General features: G+C 37.5%; 1 protein-coding gene across 8 annotated transcripts in view; it reads left to right on the top strand.

Moving 5' to 3' along the window:
* Positions 1 to 16,940, top strand: part of DPY19L4 (dpy-19 like 4) — a 59,406-nt gene that overhangs the window by 21,443 nt on the left and 21,023 nt on the right. For all 8 annotated transcript variants that reach the window (XM_049854555.1, XM_049854554.1, XM_049854553.1 and 5 more), the window contains 7 exons: positions 3,185 to 3,308; positions 3,739 to 3,873; positions 8,179 to 8,310; positions 8,408 to 8,506; positions 9,061 to 9,134; positions 14,452 to 14,610; positions 16,404 to 16,523. In XM_049854555.1, the coding sequence (XP_049710512.1) occupies positions 3,185 to 3,308; positions 3,739 to 3,873; positions 8,179 to 8,310; positions 8,408 to 8,506; positions 9,061 to 9,134; positions 14,452 to 14,610; positions 16,404 to 16,523 (843 nt within the window). The remainder of the gene's footprint in view (positions 1 to 3,184; positions 3,309 to 3,738; positions 3,874 to 8,178; positions 8,311 to 8,407; positions 8,507 to 9,060; positions 9,135 to 14,451; positions 14,611 to 16,403; positions 16,524 to 16,940) is intronic.

The raw sequence follows: 16,940 nt of genomic DNA, 5'->3' as shown, positions 1-16,940 counted from the left end.
TGTGTTGTCTATTTAGTGTTTTTCCCTCCCACCCCTCCTCTCCCTTGTAACTGCCAAAGATTGTTTCTTTTTGTATGTAAACCTCTTCATCAGTTTTTATAATAGTGATCTCATACAATATTTGTCCTTCTGTGATTTACTCATTTCACTCAGCATAATGCCCTCCAGATTCATCCATGTGGTGAGATGTTTTGCAGATTCATCACTGTTTTTTATTGTTGTGTAGTATTCCATTGTGTGTATGTACCATAGTTTATCCATTCATCTGTTGATGGGCACCTAGGTGTCTTTTGAACAGCAAAAGTTTTTTTTTTTTTTTAATTTTGTTGAAGTCCAGGGTATTGACTTTTTTTCTTCTATATTTCATGTTTTTTGTGTCATTTAAAAAAATTTTTTTGTCAAAGTCACTAAGTTTAATACTTTTTTGTTGATATTGCTGTGAGGTATAGTTCAGAAACAGTGTACAGATTTTAAGTGTTACCACTTAATGAGTTTTTATTATCTTACATAACCATCTAATTTCTAATTGCAATCAAAACAAGACATTTTAAGATGTTTGTTTTTTGCTTGTATGTAGTTTCTGGTATTTCTATAATGAATATATATTGCTTTTGTAATGAAATCAATTTTTAAAAAGAAATGAGTATGAAGGGAGAACATACAAAATACTTATAATATAAGTTTAAAAAGCAGAGTAAAAATTTGTTAAGAAATTATGGCTATATAAAATATTTATATACGTGATAAATACTTGAGTGGATTATTAATCAACCAGTTGCCATCGTGTCTACTTCTGCTCGTGGCAACCCCTTGTGCGTCAGAGTAGAAGTGTACTCCGTAAGGTTTTCAATGGATGATTTTTTCAGAAGTATATTGGCAGGTCTTTCTCTAAGGCATCTGTGAGTGGGCTCGAACCTCCAGTCTTTCAGTTTGCACCCTTTAGCAGCCAGCCATGTTAACCCCAAGAGAAATTGCTTCATTTGTTATAATAGTGATTGAAAACCAAAAAACAAGCATGTTGCCGAGTTGACTCTGACTCATGGTGGCCCCACGTCTTGCAGAGTAGAACTGCTCCATAGAGTTTTCTTGGCTGTAACCTTAATGAAAGATTGCTAGGTGTTTCTTCTGTGGTTCAGCCGGGTGGGTTTGAACCACCAACTTTTAGGTTAGTAGTAGAGTGCAAACCATTTGTGCTACCCAGGGACTTATAATAGTGATTAGTATTGTCATATTGGTCAATAAGTTTATAACATTTTTGTTTCTATTTTCCTAGGAAAGATAGAACTTTGCTTTTGTTTGGAAAATGGCCATTGAGTGTCAGAGATCCAAATTTAATGGTTGCTGTAAAGGATATGCACAGGAAACAACAGACTCTCAAATGACAAGTGATTTAGGAGAAATTTAGGAGGAGCCAACCAAACATTTCTGTATTAGAGATTCTTGTTTTGTTTAGCTACTGTGAACTGTTGTTGGGCTAAACAGAAAATAGGTCAAAATGTAAATTTGAAGTACTGAGAAGGCTGTAGATGACATAAAAAAATGTGTTGTGCCACTCTGAGGGAAAAAAAGATTTGATGCAGGGAGAAGAGAGGTGACTGAGACAGGAATTGGGTTGGGAATAGAAAGTTATTAGTTACCAGACTAGAAAAGAGATGAGTAAAGATTTTTAGGATTTCTTGTATGTGCTGTGTAATGTAATTTTTCCTTAGCTGCTTTCTCAAAAACGTTTCATTCATTGTTTTTCATGGCTTTGTGTGTGTGTGTGTGAGACACATTTGCCATTTCCATATTTTTACATGTACAGCTTGGTTAATTCATGGCTCTTATGTGTTTGAGTTTATGTTTCTTTTGTCTCTGATGTCATGATGAGCCTGGCTGGTTTCATTGGGGATGCAACTATAGATTCTTTAAAAATATGTTTTTAAAGTAATATGTTTATTTTCTGTTGTTGAAAATATACAGTCAAACATACACCAAGTCAACATTTTCTACATGTGCAATTCAGTGACAGTGGCTAGTGAATGAACCAGAATACATGCAAACATGCACATCTCTGTTATGAGAGTTATGCAGCGGTTTTCATATTTTTTGAAAAAAACAATGGCACCTTTGCTTTTATATGGAAATGGCCATTGTAAGATATCTATCCAAAGTAAATGGTTGTTGTAAAGGTAGTCCATTTGTGAGGATATGCACAGGAAACAGCAGGCTCTTAACGAAAAGTGATCTAGGAGAAATTTAGGAGGACCCTGCAAAGCATTTCCTTATTTGAGATTCTTGGAATTCTCAAAGGCCTCCAGATATATCCCATGAAGGATTTGTTGTTCAGTGCCGTTGAGTTGATTTTCAACTCATATAGAGACTCCATGTGACAGAGTAGAACTGTCCTACAGGGTTTTCTAGCTGTAGTCTTTACAAGAACAGATCACCAGGTCTTTCTCATGTAAAGCTGCCGGGTTGCTTTGACCTGCCAACCTTTCGGATAGCAGCGGAGGCCTTAACCGTTAGGCCAACAGGGCTCCTTCATGAACTGTAGTGTTAATTCTGGGTTAAAAAAAAATTATTAATCTTCTTACTGAAAAGATTATTAAGCTAGATACCAAAAGATACACATTGTAGTCCCAGCTGTGCCACCCACTAGCTGTATGTGCGAACATGCCCGTCTTGTTTAAGTCGTATTACTCTCTGGAGCTTCCTAGTCCTTATCTGAAGGTGGATAATAACTTTGGCCCCACCAGACTGGTTGATTATGGTAGTGCAGATTATGCTCTCGGGAAGGGTAGCCATCTCACCAGGGGCGAGGGGAGTGTGGGGGCTGAAATCCAACAAGCGCTACAAGCTGTGTGCCTTAAAAAAAAAAAAAAAGTGTGCCTTAGCAGGGGCTATATCTGCTCACAAAGGGATACCTTTTTCAAATTCTCACAGAGGCCCATGTGTTCACCAGGCAGGGCACAGCAGCACTGAGTGTTCCTTGTGGGTGAAGGGTGGATGGAGAGGTGAGGGGTATGTGAGATAGTATTAATTTGCCCAAAGATGCTGTGTAGGTCACTGGTGGCTCTGTCCATGCCTGCCTCAAAGGATTGCCATGTTGAACAGTGAGAAGTGTATGAAAGTGCTTTGAAAGTATAGTGTTACACAACATAACATCTTGTTATGTTAAATGTTCATCTGTGGTTTATTTTAGGGTAGATACAACAAGAATTGAATACTCCATTCCTTTAAGAGAAAACTGGGCATTACCATATTTTGCATGTCAAGTTGCTGCACTTACAGGCTATTTAAAAAGCAATTTAAATACTTATGCAGAGGTAAGATTCACATGTTCTATCAATCACAGTTAATTCAAATACATTAGAAATGTGGCACATCATTTTAAAGCTGTCATATTAAAAGTTAAGTTATAGTCCATGAAGCCTAGTTACTGCATAGTAAAGGATATAAAGAATAATTGTAATCCGATTGACAATAAATTATTTTTTCCATTTGTCCTCCTGAAACTCTCAACATGATGATGAACACTGAAGGACAGTGGTTGATTTCTCTTTCTACAGTACCTTATTTAGAATCTTGATGTAAGGATTTAATAGTAGTTATGTGATGTGAAAACGAAGCTTCAAGAGTTATGTAGCTTAAAGTTGAGCCAATAACAGAACTGCAACTTTGAGGTAAAAACCACGTGGGTTTTTTTTATAGTAATAAAGCTGTTGATATTTAGTTTCTTTCTTTTGTTTTCCGTAGAGGTTTTGCTACTTATTGATGAGCGCTTCAACTTACACTTTTATGATGATGTGGGAATACAGCCACTATCTCCTGTTTCTCCAAGCCATATCTCTATTCCTGCTAGAGAGCTTTTCACTGGAGCAAAGTGACAAGGTATATGGCATTTTGAAATTACAATTTTAAATCTAGAGAATAAATGTTTTAATAGTGTTGTATCTTAAAACCATTTAGTTTTTACCACCAGTGACCAGCATGACAGGGAACACAACAGAGAGTCTCTGTCGGAGCAGGAGAAAACTGTGGTGCAGAACTCAAATTCACGTAAAAAGACCAGACTTAATGGTCTAACTGAGACTAGAGGAACCCTAGAAGACACAGCCCCCTGTTAACCCAGAACCAAAACCATTCCCAAAGCCAACTCCTCAGACAAAGATTAGACTGGACTGTAAAACATAAAATAAAACTCGTTAAGAGCATGCTTCTTAGTTGAAGTAGATACATGAGACTAAATGGGCAGCTCCTGGCCGGAGGCAGGATGAGAAGGCAGAAAGGGATAGGAGCTGGTCGAATGGTGGAAAGCGGGAGTGTGCTGTCACGCTGTGGAGATTGCAGCTAGGGTCACATAACAATATGTCTATAAATTTTTGTGTGAGAAACGGATTTGAGGTGTAACCTTTCGCTTAAAGCACAATTAAAAAAAAAATTTAACTTTTAAGGTTTATTTTGAAGGATTTATGCTTACACTCAAATAATTGCTCAACTCATTCTCCCTCAGCCGTTTTAGGAACACTTGGAAAACTCCTTAGACATGGCCTTCTTAATTCAAGTCACCCCTGTGCATCCTCTCTATTTCTGGCCATGCCTCTTCTTTTTCTTTCTGTTTCTTAACAAACAAACAAATAGTGGAATATAAAACATGTACAAAAGAGAATATGTATGCTGCATATACAGTGTATAGAATAAAATATGAGTACTTGACCATCCAGGTGAAGAAATGGAATATTTGAATACCGTAGAAGGTCCCTCTCTTGTTCTTTCCAAGTCACCTCTTGCTTCTTTCCCCTCAGAGACGGACTATCCTGAATTTTGTTAATCTTTTCCTTTTTAAAAAAAACTTATTTTTGCCACTTATCTATATATTCCTAAAAAATATATTGTAAATAATTTGTTATTTACTTTTGCCTGATTTGCTTTCGAGATCCATCCATGGTGATGTACGAACTATATTTCATTTATTTTTTTTTTTGTATTGTTGATGGACTTTTTTTTTTTTATTATTGTTCATATGACCAGTGCTGCTGTTAACATTCTTATGTGGGTCACCTCACACATAATGTACAAGATTTCTCTGGAGTATATATCTAGTAGTGGAATTATAAGTCAAAGGATATGTATATATTCAACCTAACTAAATAATGTCAAGCTGTTTTCCAGAATGGTTATTTCAGTTTATACTCCCACCAGCAGTAGATAAAGGTTTTCCTTTCTTACCTTTCTTCCCTTTATTTGCCAAACATTTATTCAGTACTTACTGTGTCTTGCTCTTCTCTTTCTTTTCTTCATTTCATATGCCCAGAAGGTCTAGAACCCTGATGAGTCCCAACATTAGTTTAAACAGAGAGAATTTAGTTTAATATAAAGAATTGTTAACCAGGCATAATGTTAACTTATTAATTGGAAGGATAAAAAGAACTGAAGTATCATAGAGGTAGCAACTATAGGAAGCAGGTATCTCCCCAAGGCTGAGGGAATAAGGCGGAGACTTTGGAATAACTAAAACTTAGACATATAAATGAGGGACCCCATGGAGCTGAAACTTAAACCTCTGAGGAAACACCACTCTCAGCTTTGCTGCTGTCTCTGAGCTAAAAAGAACAGCCCTGTGGAACTGGGACACAGACCTCTGAGGATGGGGCTCTGGTTGGCTGGTCTTGGGGTCTCTGGGGTGAGAGGATGCAGTGAAGCTGGTTCTTCAAGTGCTGGAAAAACTGCAGTTGCATTTAGCTGCTTCAGCAAGAAGGAATTGCTTGGTTGGGGTGAAGTGCCGCTGCAAGCAGATAGGAAGCAACAGAAAGCAAATTCCTTCTTCCTCCTCCAACCTTGGAAACCTTGGTGGTGTAGTGGTTAAGAGCTGTGGCTGCTAACTAAAAGATTGGCAGTTAGCCTCCAACCTTGCAGTCACTCTTTAGCATTCCCTATTGGCAGAGCTTAGCAGAGAGCCAACAGAAAAGCAAAAACGTAGTTCAGAGCCCCATCCCCAGTATTTTAAGACAGAGGATAGAGGGTAGTTTGGAGCTGATAGACTGTTACTCAGTAACTGGCACACGTGTAGAGCCAGCACTCAAGTAAAGAAACAGAACATTGCTAGTACCCAGAAGACCCCCAGTGCCCTCTGACAGTCACTACTCCCAAGGGTAGGTAACCACTATCCTGACTTCTAACAGTGAAGTATCTTTCTTTCTTTTTTTACTGGCTGTCTGTCAGTCTGTTTAGGAATTTCTTTCTCTATTTTTTTTTTTCTTTTCACACTGCCTTTTGACATTTTTCTCTAACGAATAATGCCTGCATTTCAACTTAATGTTCCCTTTCTAAAATTAATTAACTTCATGATAGATTAAATAATTGTACAATTTAAGTTTAGAAAGAAATCTACTAAGACATAACTTTCCTGGGAGATCTTCTATTAGGGCATTGAATTTAGCTTACTTCCTTATGATTATTGCTATATCGTAACTGGGCCAAAAGCAAAAATACTTTACTATGGGTGTATATTTCATAGTAAATTTTCACTGGATTGGTTTTGGAATTGTCTCTAAGAATTATGAATTTTATAGATTCTTGTAATTTTTGCAGGTGTATACAAAGATGAATTTTAATTATAGGGAAAGTAAAATTTTGGGCAAACCAAGTGAAATTAAGCCAGAGCCTGGGACTAAAGAGTGTTCCTCCAGCATGATTTTTTGTTTCAAATAATATTTTATTGTGTTTAAGGTGAAAGTTTACATAACAAATTAAGCTCCCATTTAACAGTTTCTACACAAATTACTCAGTGATATTTTTCACAATATGTCATCATTCTCATTCATTCTGTTCTGGTTGTACCATTTCTGGTACTCTAGTTTCCCTACACCCTTACCTTCTTATCTTTGCTTTAGAGGAATTTTTTGACTATTTGGACTCATACAGATGATTTTTTAAAGAAGCTCATTACTCATGGATGATATTCTTTATTTTATGGATCAATCTGTTATTTAGCTAATGGAGGACCTCAAGGGGTAATTTTGGTTTAAGGTTTAAAGAGTATCTCAGGGTAGCATCTAGGGTCTTCAAAACTTGAGAGAGGCCATCTAAGATACAGCTATTGATCTCTTGCCACCTGGAGCAAAGGAGAATTAAGAAAATGAAAGGACGAATGGACCACGTGAACCACAGCCTCCACAACCCTGAGACCACACTTACTGGTCTGACAGAGACTAGAGGAACCCTCATGACTATGACTCTTAAGACCACCTTCTGACCTGGAACTAAAGTAATTCCCAGAGACCACCTCCCAGCCAAACAATAGACAAGCCCATAAGGCAAACAACAACACCTGAAAGGTGTGTACTCCTTAGAACAATTAATTACAGGAGATCAAAAGGGCAGTAACTGTCCAAAAGCAAAGATGGAAAGGCAAGAAAGAATAGAAAATCAGGACTAAAACAAATAGGGAACGCAGGGCAGAAATGGGGAGAGTGCTGACACATTGTGGGAAATGAAACCAAGGTCATGAAATACTTTTTGTACAAACTATCGAATGGGAAACTAATTTGCTCTGTCAACTTTCACCTAATGCACAGTAATAAGTAAATAAGAGTTTCTCAGGATTATAGTCTTGGGAAGTCCTCTAGTCTCAACTGGTCCAGTAAGTCTGAACTTCTTAAGAATTTGAGTTCTGTTTCACGTTTTCCTCCTGTTCTATCAGGATTCATCTGTTGTGACCCTGATCAGAATCAGTAGTGGTAGCCGGACACCGTCTAGTTCTTCTGGTCTCAGGGTAGATATGGCTGTGGTTTGTGTAGACTATTAATCCTATAAACTTACTTGCTTCTCTGAGTCTTTGGTTCCCTTTTTTCTCTTTTGTTCTAGAAGTGTACTCCATGAGTAGAGACTAATACTCGTATCAACTTAGATGGCTTCCAGCATGATTTAGACACATATGGTTTTAAAGCTCTTTACTTTGTTTTTGAGAGGTTCTTTCTAAAAAGAAAATGTTAAATTCATTACTGTAGCATTAAAAATATGAATTGAACGTTTACCAGAGCATAATATTGTCTTAAATTATAGGAGAGCATTTACTTTATAATTGTAGTCAAATCTATTCTAGACAAAACTAATGAAAAGATATATAATAAAATTCAGTTTATTCTAAATGAATAATAAATAAGTGAATGAGTCACTTTGTTTTTTTCCCAACAGGTTCATGAAGTTTATAAAATTTATATATTTTCTCTGTTTCTGGGGTATTTGCTGCAGTTTGAGAATCCAGCTTTATTGGTATCTCCTCTGTTGAGTTTAGTAGCAGCCTTAATGCTTGCTAAGTGCCTTCAGGTAATTAGATTTGCCTTTTTAGTATTCTTGTGATTAATTTTTAAATGTCAATTTTTTTTATAACTCATTTCGTATTCATATATATTTTGTCCTACAGCTGAATGTAAAGAAAGGAACTTTCGTAGCTAAGATGATTAAAGTGATGAATTTTTACTTGGTGTGTACTCTGACAGTGACATTCAATATTGTAGTGAAGGTAAGTAACCATCTGAGGTTCATATAATAGAGTAAATTGAATAATAAAATGTACTGGACTAAATTTTAGGAAGAATAATGAGATAGCAAGATAGCAGGGCTTGTACAGTATAATTTTGAGTTAAACAATGATCATACCTAGCATATTGAGTGAGAAAGTAGGATTTTAATTCTTTTCTGCATGCTTTTTTTTTTTTTAAAGGAAATACACTTTGTTTTTCATTTAATTAAAAATATCTTCATTACCCAATTAACAGTAAACAATATATGGAATAAATTATTGAGGTAAATAAATGGTATTCAGAAGAGTGGGTAAATTGCTAAAACAAGGTGAAATAAAATTGATATTTTCTTACTACCCCATTACAGTTTTATGCTTAGGTATGAGGTAATGTGATTGACTTATACGAATAAATCTCCTTGCTTAATAGTTACACCATGTATTATTTAATTCATATTTTTATTTTGTAGTCTTGCTATTGGGTATGGGGTAAAGGCTTATCCCTGTAAGCATAGCTGATTGTTCTCTGTTTAACTAGCTTTTTTCTCCTTTAGATGTTTGTCCCACACAAAGAAAATGGGCACATGCTGAAATTCCTTGAAGTAAAATTTGGACTAAATATGACTAAGTAAGTTTTAGACTATGTAACTACATAAAAAACTGAAACTCATTGCTGTTGAGTCCATTCCGACTCATAGCAACCCTATAGGACAGGGTAGACTGTATACCATTTAGAAATAATGAAAATACCAAGTGGAGGGAGTATATACCGAGCTATATTTTTGTTGTTGTTAGATGCTCTTGAGTCGATTTTTGACTCATAGCGACCTCGTGTGACAGAGTAGAATTACTCCATAGGGTTTTCTAGGCTGTAATGTTTATGGAAGTAGATTGCCAGGCCTTTCTTGGTTAGCAACCAAGTGCTTAACTGTTGTACCACCAGGGCTCCTTCCTAAAAATATACCACTTAGAAATAATTTAGGATATTATAATATCTGGAAGAGGTACGATACTAATATTTTTTCTCAGTATAAGAAATATCTCATTTAGGTCTCTTATAAGTTGTTGTTAGGTGCCGTCGATTCAGTTCTGACTCATAGCAACCCTGCGCACAAGAGAACGAAACACTACCTGGTCCTGTACATCCTTACAATCATTGTTATGCTTGAGCTCATTGTTGCAGCCACTGTCAGTCCACCTTGTTGAGCGTCTTCCTCGTTTCTGCTGACCCTGTACTTTGCCAAGCATGATGTCCTCTCCAGGGACTGATCCCTCCTGACAACGTGTCCAAAGTATGTAAGATGCAGTCTCACTGTCCTTGCTTCTAAGGAGCATTCTGGTTGTACTTCTTCCAAGACGGGTTTGTTCATTCTTTTGGCAGTCCATGGTAAATTCAATATTCTTTGCCAACACCACAATTCAAAGGCATCAGTTCTTCTTCGGTTTTCTTTATTCATTGTCCAGCTTTCACATGCGTATGATGTGATTGAAAATACCATGGCTTGGGTCAGGCGCACCTTAGTCTTCAAAGTGACATCTTTACTTTTCAACACTTTAAAGAGGTCTTTTGTAGCAGATTTGCCCAATGCATTGTGTCGTTTGATTTCTTGACTGCTGCTTCCATGGGTGTTGATTGTGGAAATCCTTGACAACTTTAGTTTTTTCTCTGTTTATCATGATGTTGCTCAGTGGTCCAATTGTGAGGATTTTTATTTTCTTCATGTTGAGATGTAATCCGTACCGAAGGCTGTGGTCTTTGATCTTCATTAGTAAGTGCTTCAGGTCCTTTTCACTTTCAGTAATCAAGGTTGTGTCATCTGCATAAGGCAGGTTAATGAGTCTTCCTCCAATCCTGATGCCCTGTTCTTCGTATAGTCCAACTTCTTGGATTGTTTGCTCAGCATACAGATTGAATACGTATGGTGAAAGGATACAACCCAGACCCACACCTTTTCTGACTTTCAACCACTCAGTATTCCCTTGTTCTGTCCAAACAACTGCCTCTTGATCTATGTAAAGGTTCCTCATGAGCACAATTAAGTGTTCTAGAATTCCCATCCTTCGCAGTGTTATCCATAATTTGTTATGATCCACACAGTCCAATGCCTTTGCATAGTCAATAAAACACAGGTAAACATCCTTCTGGTATTCTGTGCTTTCAGCCAGGATCCATCTGACATCAGCAGTGATATCCCTGGTTCCACGTCCTCTTCTGAAACCAGCCTGAATTTCTGGCAGTTTCCTGTCGATACACTGCTGCAACCGTTTTTGAATGATCTTCAGCAAAGTTTTGCTTGCGTGTGATAATGTTCTATAATTTCCACATTTGGTTGGATCACTTTTCTTGGGAATAGGCATAAATATGTATCTCTTCCAGTCAGTTGGCCAGGAAGCTGTCTTTCATATTTCTTGGCACAGACGAGTGAACACCTCCGCACTGCATCCATTTGCTGAAACATCTCAATTGATATTCCATCAATTCCTGGAGCCTTGTTTTTTGCCAATGCCTTCAGAGCAGCTTGGACCTCTTTCTTCAGTATCGTTGGTTCCTGATCATATGCTACCTCTTGAAATGGTTGAATGTCAACCAATTCTTTTTGGTATAATGACTCTGTATTCCTTCCATCTTTTTTTTATGCTCCCTGGGTCGTTTACTATTTTCCCCATAGAATCCTTCACTATTGCAACTCGAGGCGTGAATTTTTTCTTCAGTTCTTTCAGCTTGAGAAACACCGAGCGTGTTGTTCCCTTTTGGTTTTCTATCTCCAGCTCTTTGCCGACTGTTCATAAGTTAGATATACTTAAACCTCAATAGGATTACAGTATTTAAAGGCTGCTTTCTTCTTTAATAAGGAGCAATGATGCAACCTGAGATCAGAATAGGTAAAGATTTAAAGTGGATAAAGAGCCAGTATAATTTTGACCACTTGTAAAAATAGTGTGGCAGAGGCGCCTGACCTCCTTGACCTTTACAAGGGAAAAGGAGAATCAAGATCAACAGCCCAAGGCTGATTCCCATGAGGTAAAAGTCAGACATGCCTCCACTCTCTGCCATCTTTACCAATTCTGACACCAACCATCCCCCCTGCAGCACTCTCTACTTCTCTGCCGAGTTTGATAATTCCTTTCAGTGGCCACACAGAACTCACAGACGATACTCACAATACTCACAGACAATACTTTTAGCTCTGCCTGTAAGTGCCCTGAGACACCCCAGTGTCTCTGCCAGTAAGCCTCTGCTGTGGAGGCAGTCAGCTCTAGCTCTGTGAGTCAGTAAACCTAGCTCCACCAGGTTCGCAGAGGCACCCTACTCCACCAGCAAGTCTCCTGCCTGAAGGCGCTCAGCTTACTTGCTCCACTGGCTAGAAAGCCCACCAGCCATCACCTGCTTGTCTCTTGCCTCTGCTACCTCTGTTTCTTTGCCGCTGCTTTTTTGCTGTCTTCGGTGTTATAGCTCTCTCTCCCAGTCTCCTGTTTCAGGAGCGTCTCAGCGCAGGGATCCCAAGTCCAAAACGCTCTACTCCTGCCTCTTCTTTCTTGGTGGTAGTGAAATCCTCCCTTCTCGTCTCTGGGGTGGCTCATCTTAAGCCTAGCAGGGTGGCAGAACTGACCAGTCCTTCATTAGGGTTCCATATACCTTATAAAATAATCCCACTCAATTGTGTATGAGGCACAAAGACTATGGCTAGAAGTGCCATATTAAGTAATTCGTTGCACTGTATCACTACATTAGCTATGTGCTTAAGTTTTAAAAAGGGGAGCAGGCAGTAAGGTATTTATTTTATAGCAAAGAATCTCATCTTGGGGTCATAATAAGGGATTTGACCAGGAGCTACTGTTTTTCAATTCAAGAATAATGTTGAGCGTTTTTCTTTTTCTAGTTAAATATAGCGGTTAAAAAAATTTTTTTTTTAATGAACTAAATGATTTTGTGTACTGACAGAGCCTACTTGCATATCAGAAGATATGTATTCACCTCTACATTTATCTAGTTCATATATCTTAAAAAAACCAAACCAAACCCGTTGACCATCGAGTTGATTCCGAATCCTAGTGGCCCTTAAGGACAGAGTAGAACTGCCTTGTAGGGTTTCTGAGGAATGCCTGTTGGATTCAAACTGCCAACCTTGTGGTTAGCAGCCGTAGCTCTTTACCACTGTGCCACCAGGGTTTCCTAATATATCTTAGAACTTTATTATTATTTGCTGTGACTACATGTGCTTGTAGATACTGTGCATGGAATTTCTATATTGTGATGTATCACAGTTAACAAAGTGTTTGGCATGTTTAGACACTGGAGAACTCTGAAGTATAAATCATGCATGTGTATCTGCTAAAAGGTGCCTTTGAGAGACCATATACTCCATGAGAGTAGAGACTATGTCTTTTTCAGACATATATATAAGCCTGATACATAGCAGACAATCAATAAAAATTGATTGTATGGATGGGTAAGGAGCCCTGGTGGCTCAGTGGTTAAGCACTCGGCTGCTAACCGAAAGGCTGGCTATTTAAGCCTATGGGAGAAAGATTTCGTCAAGATTTGCAGCCTTGGAGACCCCTGGGGCAGTTCTACTCTGTCCTATGAGTCAGAATCTCGACGGCAATGGAATTGGTTAGTATGGATGGGTAAAGAAATATATGGAAGAATGGAAGGCAGCATGGTTTTTTGAACAGAACTAGAGCTTAGGAATCGGAGAGCTCCTAATTATCTTTCAAGTTCAGCCATAACTTCCTTTTATCACCTTAAATAAATTACATACCATTTCTGATGGCGTGAGATCAATAGGTTTAATAATGCCTCCTCTGCACGGTAGGTTATATGCCCTTCAGATGCTTACCTGTAAGCAGGGACTGTGTCTGTCTTGTGTACCCTTGTGCCCTCAGTGCTTAGAGCAAAGCCTGACACAAAGTAGGTGCTCAGTAAATGTTTGATGAATGAGTGGATAGTTCTTATTACATTTAATGTCTTAACTTTAGCTCCTAATAAGCTGAAAGTTCCCTGAAAGCAGGAACTGGTGTTTTGCTCAACTCTGCTTCCATAGAGAGCCTACTACAGTGCTTGCCAGTTGTAGTAGGCCTTAAAATTAGGAAGTGGTTATTATTACTACTACGGATACAACTCCTATAAATATTACAGCCTAAGATGCCCTATGGGGCAGTTCTACTCTATCATATAAGGTCACTGAGTTGAAATTGACTTGATGGCACACAACACTTCCATAACTTGTATGAATATGACTACTATATATTTGTTTAGATGTTGTTTTTATTGAAGTAGAAAGCCAACTACTTTTAGTTCACAAGCATTTATTTCCAGATTTGTCTTTTTAAGAAAATATACAGGAAAGCATACATACATGAACTAAGATATCTCTTAAGATAAAAATTTTTTTATTACGGATGTGTTTAATAAAATTTCAAATATTACTGAAACATTCATGGTAGAGAATGAAACTCCCCTAAAATTTTACCCCTCACTGCTTAGTTAGTTTTTATTCCCTTAGTCACTCTTTTTTTTTTTTTCTTTGAAATCCGGTGTCTCTTTTGTGCTTAACACACATCTCAGTTCAGATTGACTACATTTCAACTGCTCAGGAGCCACAGTGGCAATCAGCTACCATAATATGGACATTGGACACCTGGATTTTTTGTTGTCTTCCTTAAAACCGTATTGGTCTTTAGGTATGATTACATTACCTGGTAATAAAAAGCAGTAGTTTTACATTTATTAGGGCAGTTTTGATGAATGTATGTGTTTTATTGAGGAGGATTACTAATATCTTCATTTATAAAGGATAGGAGCTTGCTATTAATAAGCAAATGGATTTAGAGAAATACTTTGTTTTGTCTTAGTTTTTACTGAGATACAAAGTACTTTTATTTATACTAACTGGTTTAAAACAACTGTGATTTTAATGTCATGTTTTTTTTGTCTTCTATAGGAATTTTACAATGAATTGGCTCCTTTGTCAAGAATCCCTGCAGGCACCATCTCAAGATTTTTTTTTGCGATTGACACAGTCTTCTTTATTACCTTTCTATGTTTTGGTGTTAATCATTTGTTTCCTCTCCATGATGCAAGTTATTTTTAGAAGAATTAAGTAAGTACCTATGAGAATTGATCGCATTACTAGTACATTACAAAAATATAAAAAATGCTTATTTTTAATACCCTTCCAACGTTTGTGTGTTTTAAAGCTTTTAATTCCATTCTATTCATTGATATGTAAAATATCATCATAAGATAACCAAGTAAAAGGAGCCCCTGAGTAGCGCAAATGGCTGCACACTTTACTACTAGCTGAAAGGTCGGTGGTTCAAAGCCACACAGAAGCATCTCGGAAGACAGGCGTGGCAATCTGCTTGTGAATGGTCCCAGCCCTGAAAATGCTATAGAACAGTTCTGTTCTGCACACATGGGGCTGCCATGAGTCTGAACGAACAATAATATCAACAAATCAAATAAAATTAAAATTTAGTTTTATGTGTCAAAATATATAATGTCCAAACTTAAAATAGGAGTAATATGTAAATAATCAGTTAAACTTTTACAGACAGATTTACTGATTTACTCCAGTTTTGACTTAAGAGTAATTTCCGTTTGATTTAAATGACACTAGTAGTAGAGGTGATTTTTAAGTTGTAAAGTTTGACTATTAAATATTTTTACCACGTTTGAAAGGAGGCTGTATGTAATATCTTAATTCTGAGGACTTAGTTATTCAAATTGTGATTTAACCATATTGATTTAGCAGTCACTAGTTGAGTGCTGTCGCTATGAATCAGAATCGACTTGGTGGCACTGGGTTTGGTTTGGTTTTTGTTGAGTGCTAATTAATCTTAGAAAAGGAAACCTGTTCATTATATTTCCTGAACTTGCATATTAGTCTTCACAAAGTCATTTGTCTTCAGAATCTAAAGGCCATTTATAAAGATTTGGAGATACATAAGTTAGGTATTTGAATAGCAGAATATATTTTCAAGTTTTGGGAACTATCTTAGTTATCTAGTGCTGCTATAACAAAAATAACACAAGTGGGTGGCTTTAACAGACAGACATTTATTCTCTCACAGTTAGAAGGCTAGAAGTCTAAATTCACAGCTCCAGCTCTAGGGGACGGCTCTTCTCTCTCTCTGTCCACTCTGGGGGAAGGTCCTTGTCTGTTTTCAGCATCTATTCCTTGGCTCCTTGGTTACCTTGGTGTGGCATGGAATCTACCATGTTTTTACACAAATAACACCCATGTTCTACTTTTTTTTGCCAACTGTGCCCCGCCTCCTCTCCAGGTATTTTCACAAGTGTGCTATGCTAATTTTTTTTTACACTTGTTGCTATCAAATAGAATTAGCATAGGGTCGTAAAGAAAATACGGGGGTGGAGGGTAGGGAGCAGTTGGCAAAAAAAGTAGAACCTGAAGGTTATTTGCGTAAAAATATAGCGTCTTCCACCATCTCTGCTTGCTTGCTTAATCTGCTTTTTTATATTCAAAAGAGATTGACTTAAAGTATAAGGTATACTAATACTGCCTCATCAACATAACAAAGAAAACCCATTCCCAGATGGGATTATAACTACAAGTATAAAAACCAAATCCAAACCCATTGCTGCTCACATCGACCCTATAGAACAGAATAGAACTGCCCCATAGGGTTTCCAAGGAGCAGCTGGTGGATTTGAACTGCCATCCTTTTGGTTAGCAGCCAGGCTCTTAACCACTGTGCCACTGGGGCTCCAGCTCTAGGTATAGGAGTTAGGATTTACAACACATTTTTGGGACACAATTTAATCCATAACAAGAACCATCTTTGTTTCTTTTCATGAGGAAATTAAAATTTTAGATTTGGCCTTCAAAGACGATAATGTATATTTGATTTTTTCATTTCCTTTCTTTAGTGGCAAGTCAGTGAAAGAAACTGTTACTCTCAAAGATGGACAAATTGGAGGAAGGCCAGAAATAATTTATCATGTAATTCATACTATTTTATTGGGTTCTCTTGCAATGGTTATAGAAGGGTAAGTGTACTTTATTTGATCTGTTCGTTTTTACAAAAAAACTATCCTTTCTAAAAAGGAGCCCTGGTGGAGCAGTGGTTAAGTGCTTGGCTGCTAACTGAAAGGTCAGCAATTCAAACCCAGTAGCCGCTCCACGGGGAAAAGATATGGCAGTCTGCTTCAGTAAAGATCTACAGCCATGGAAACCCTATAGGGCAGTTCTACTCTGTCCTACAGGGTCGCTATAAATCTGAATCGATTCAATGCAGTGGGTTTAGTTTGGTTTTGGTTAGGTTGTTTTTAATTTTGTGCTGTTAAAACAACATGCTGTAGTTAAAACTTTGTATGTATATCTTTATACTCGTACGCTAACACTTCTGTAGGCTGTGGGGTCACTATGAGTTGGAATCAACTTGATGGCAACCGGCTTGGTTTTTT

The sequence above is a fragment of the Elephas maximus genome, chromosome 15, assembly GCF_024166365.1.
Source record: "Elephas maximus indicus isolate mEleMax1 chromosome 15, mEleMax1 primary haplotype, whole genome shotgun sequence".
NCBI lineage: Eukaryota > Metazoa > Chordata > Mammalia > Proboscidea > Elephantidae > Elephas > Elephas maximus.
This window is presented reverse-complemented; position numbering and strand designations above follow the sequence as displayed.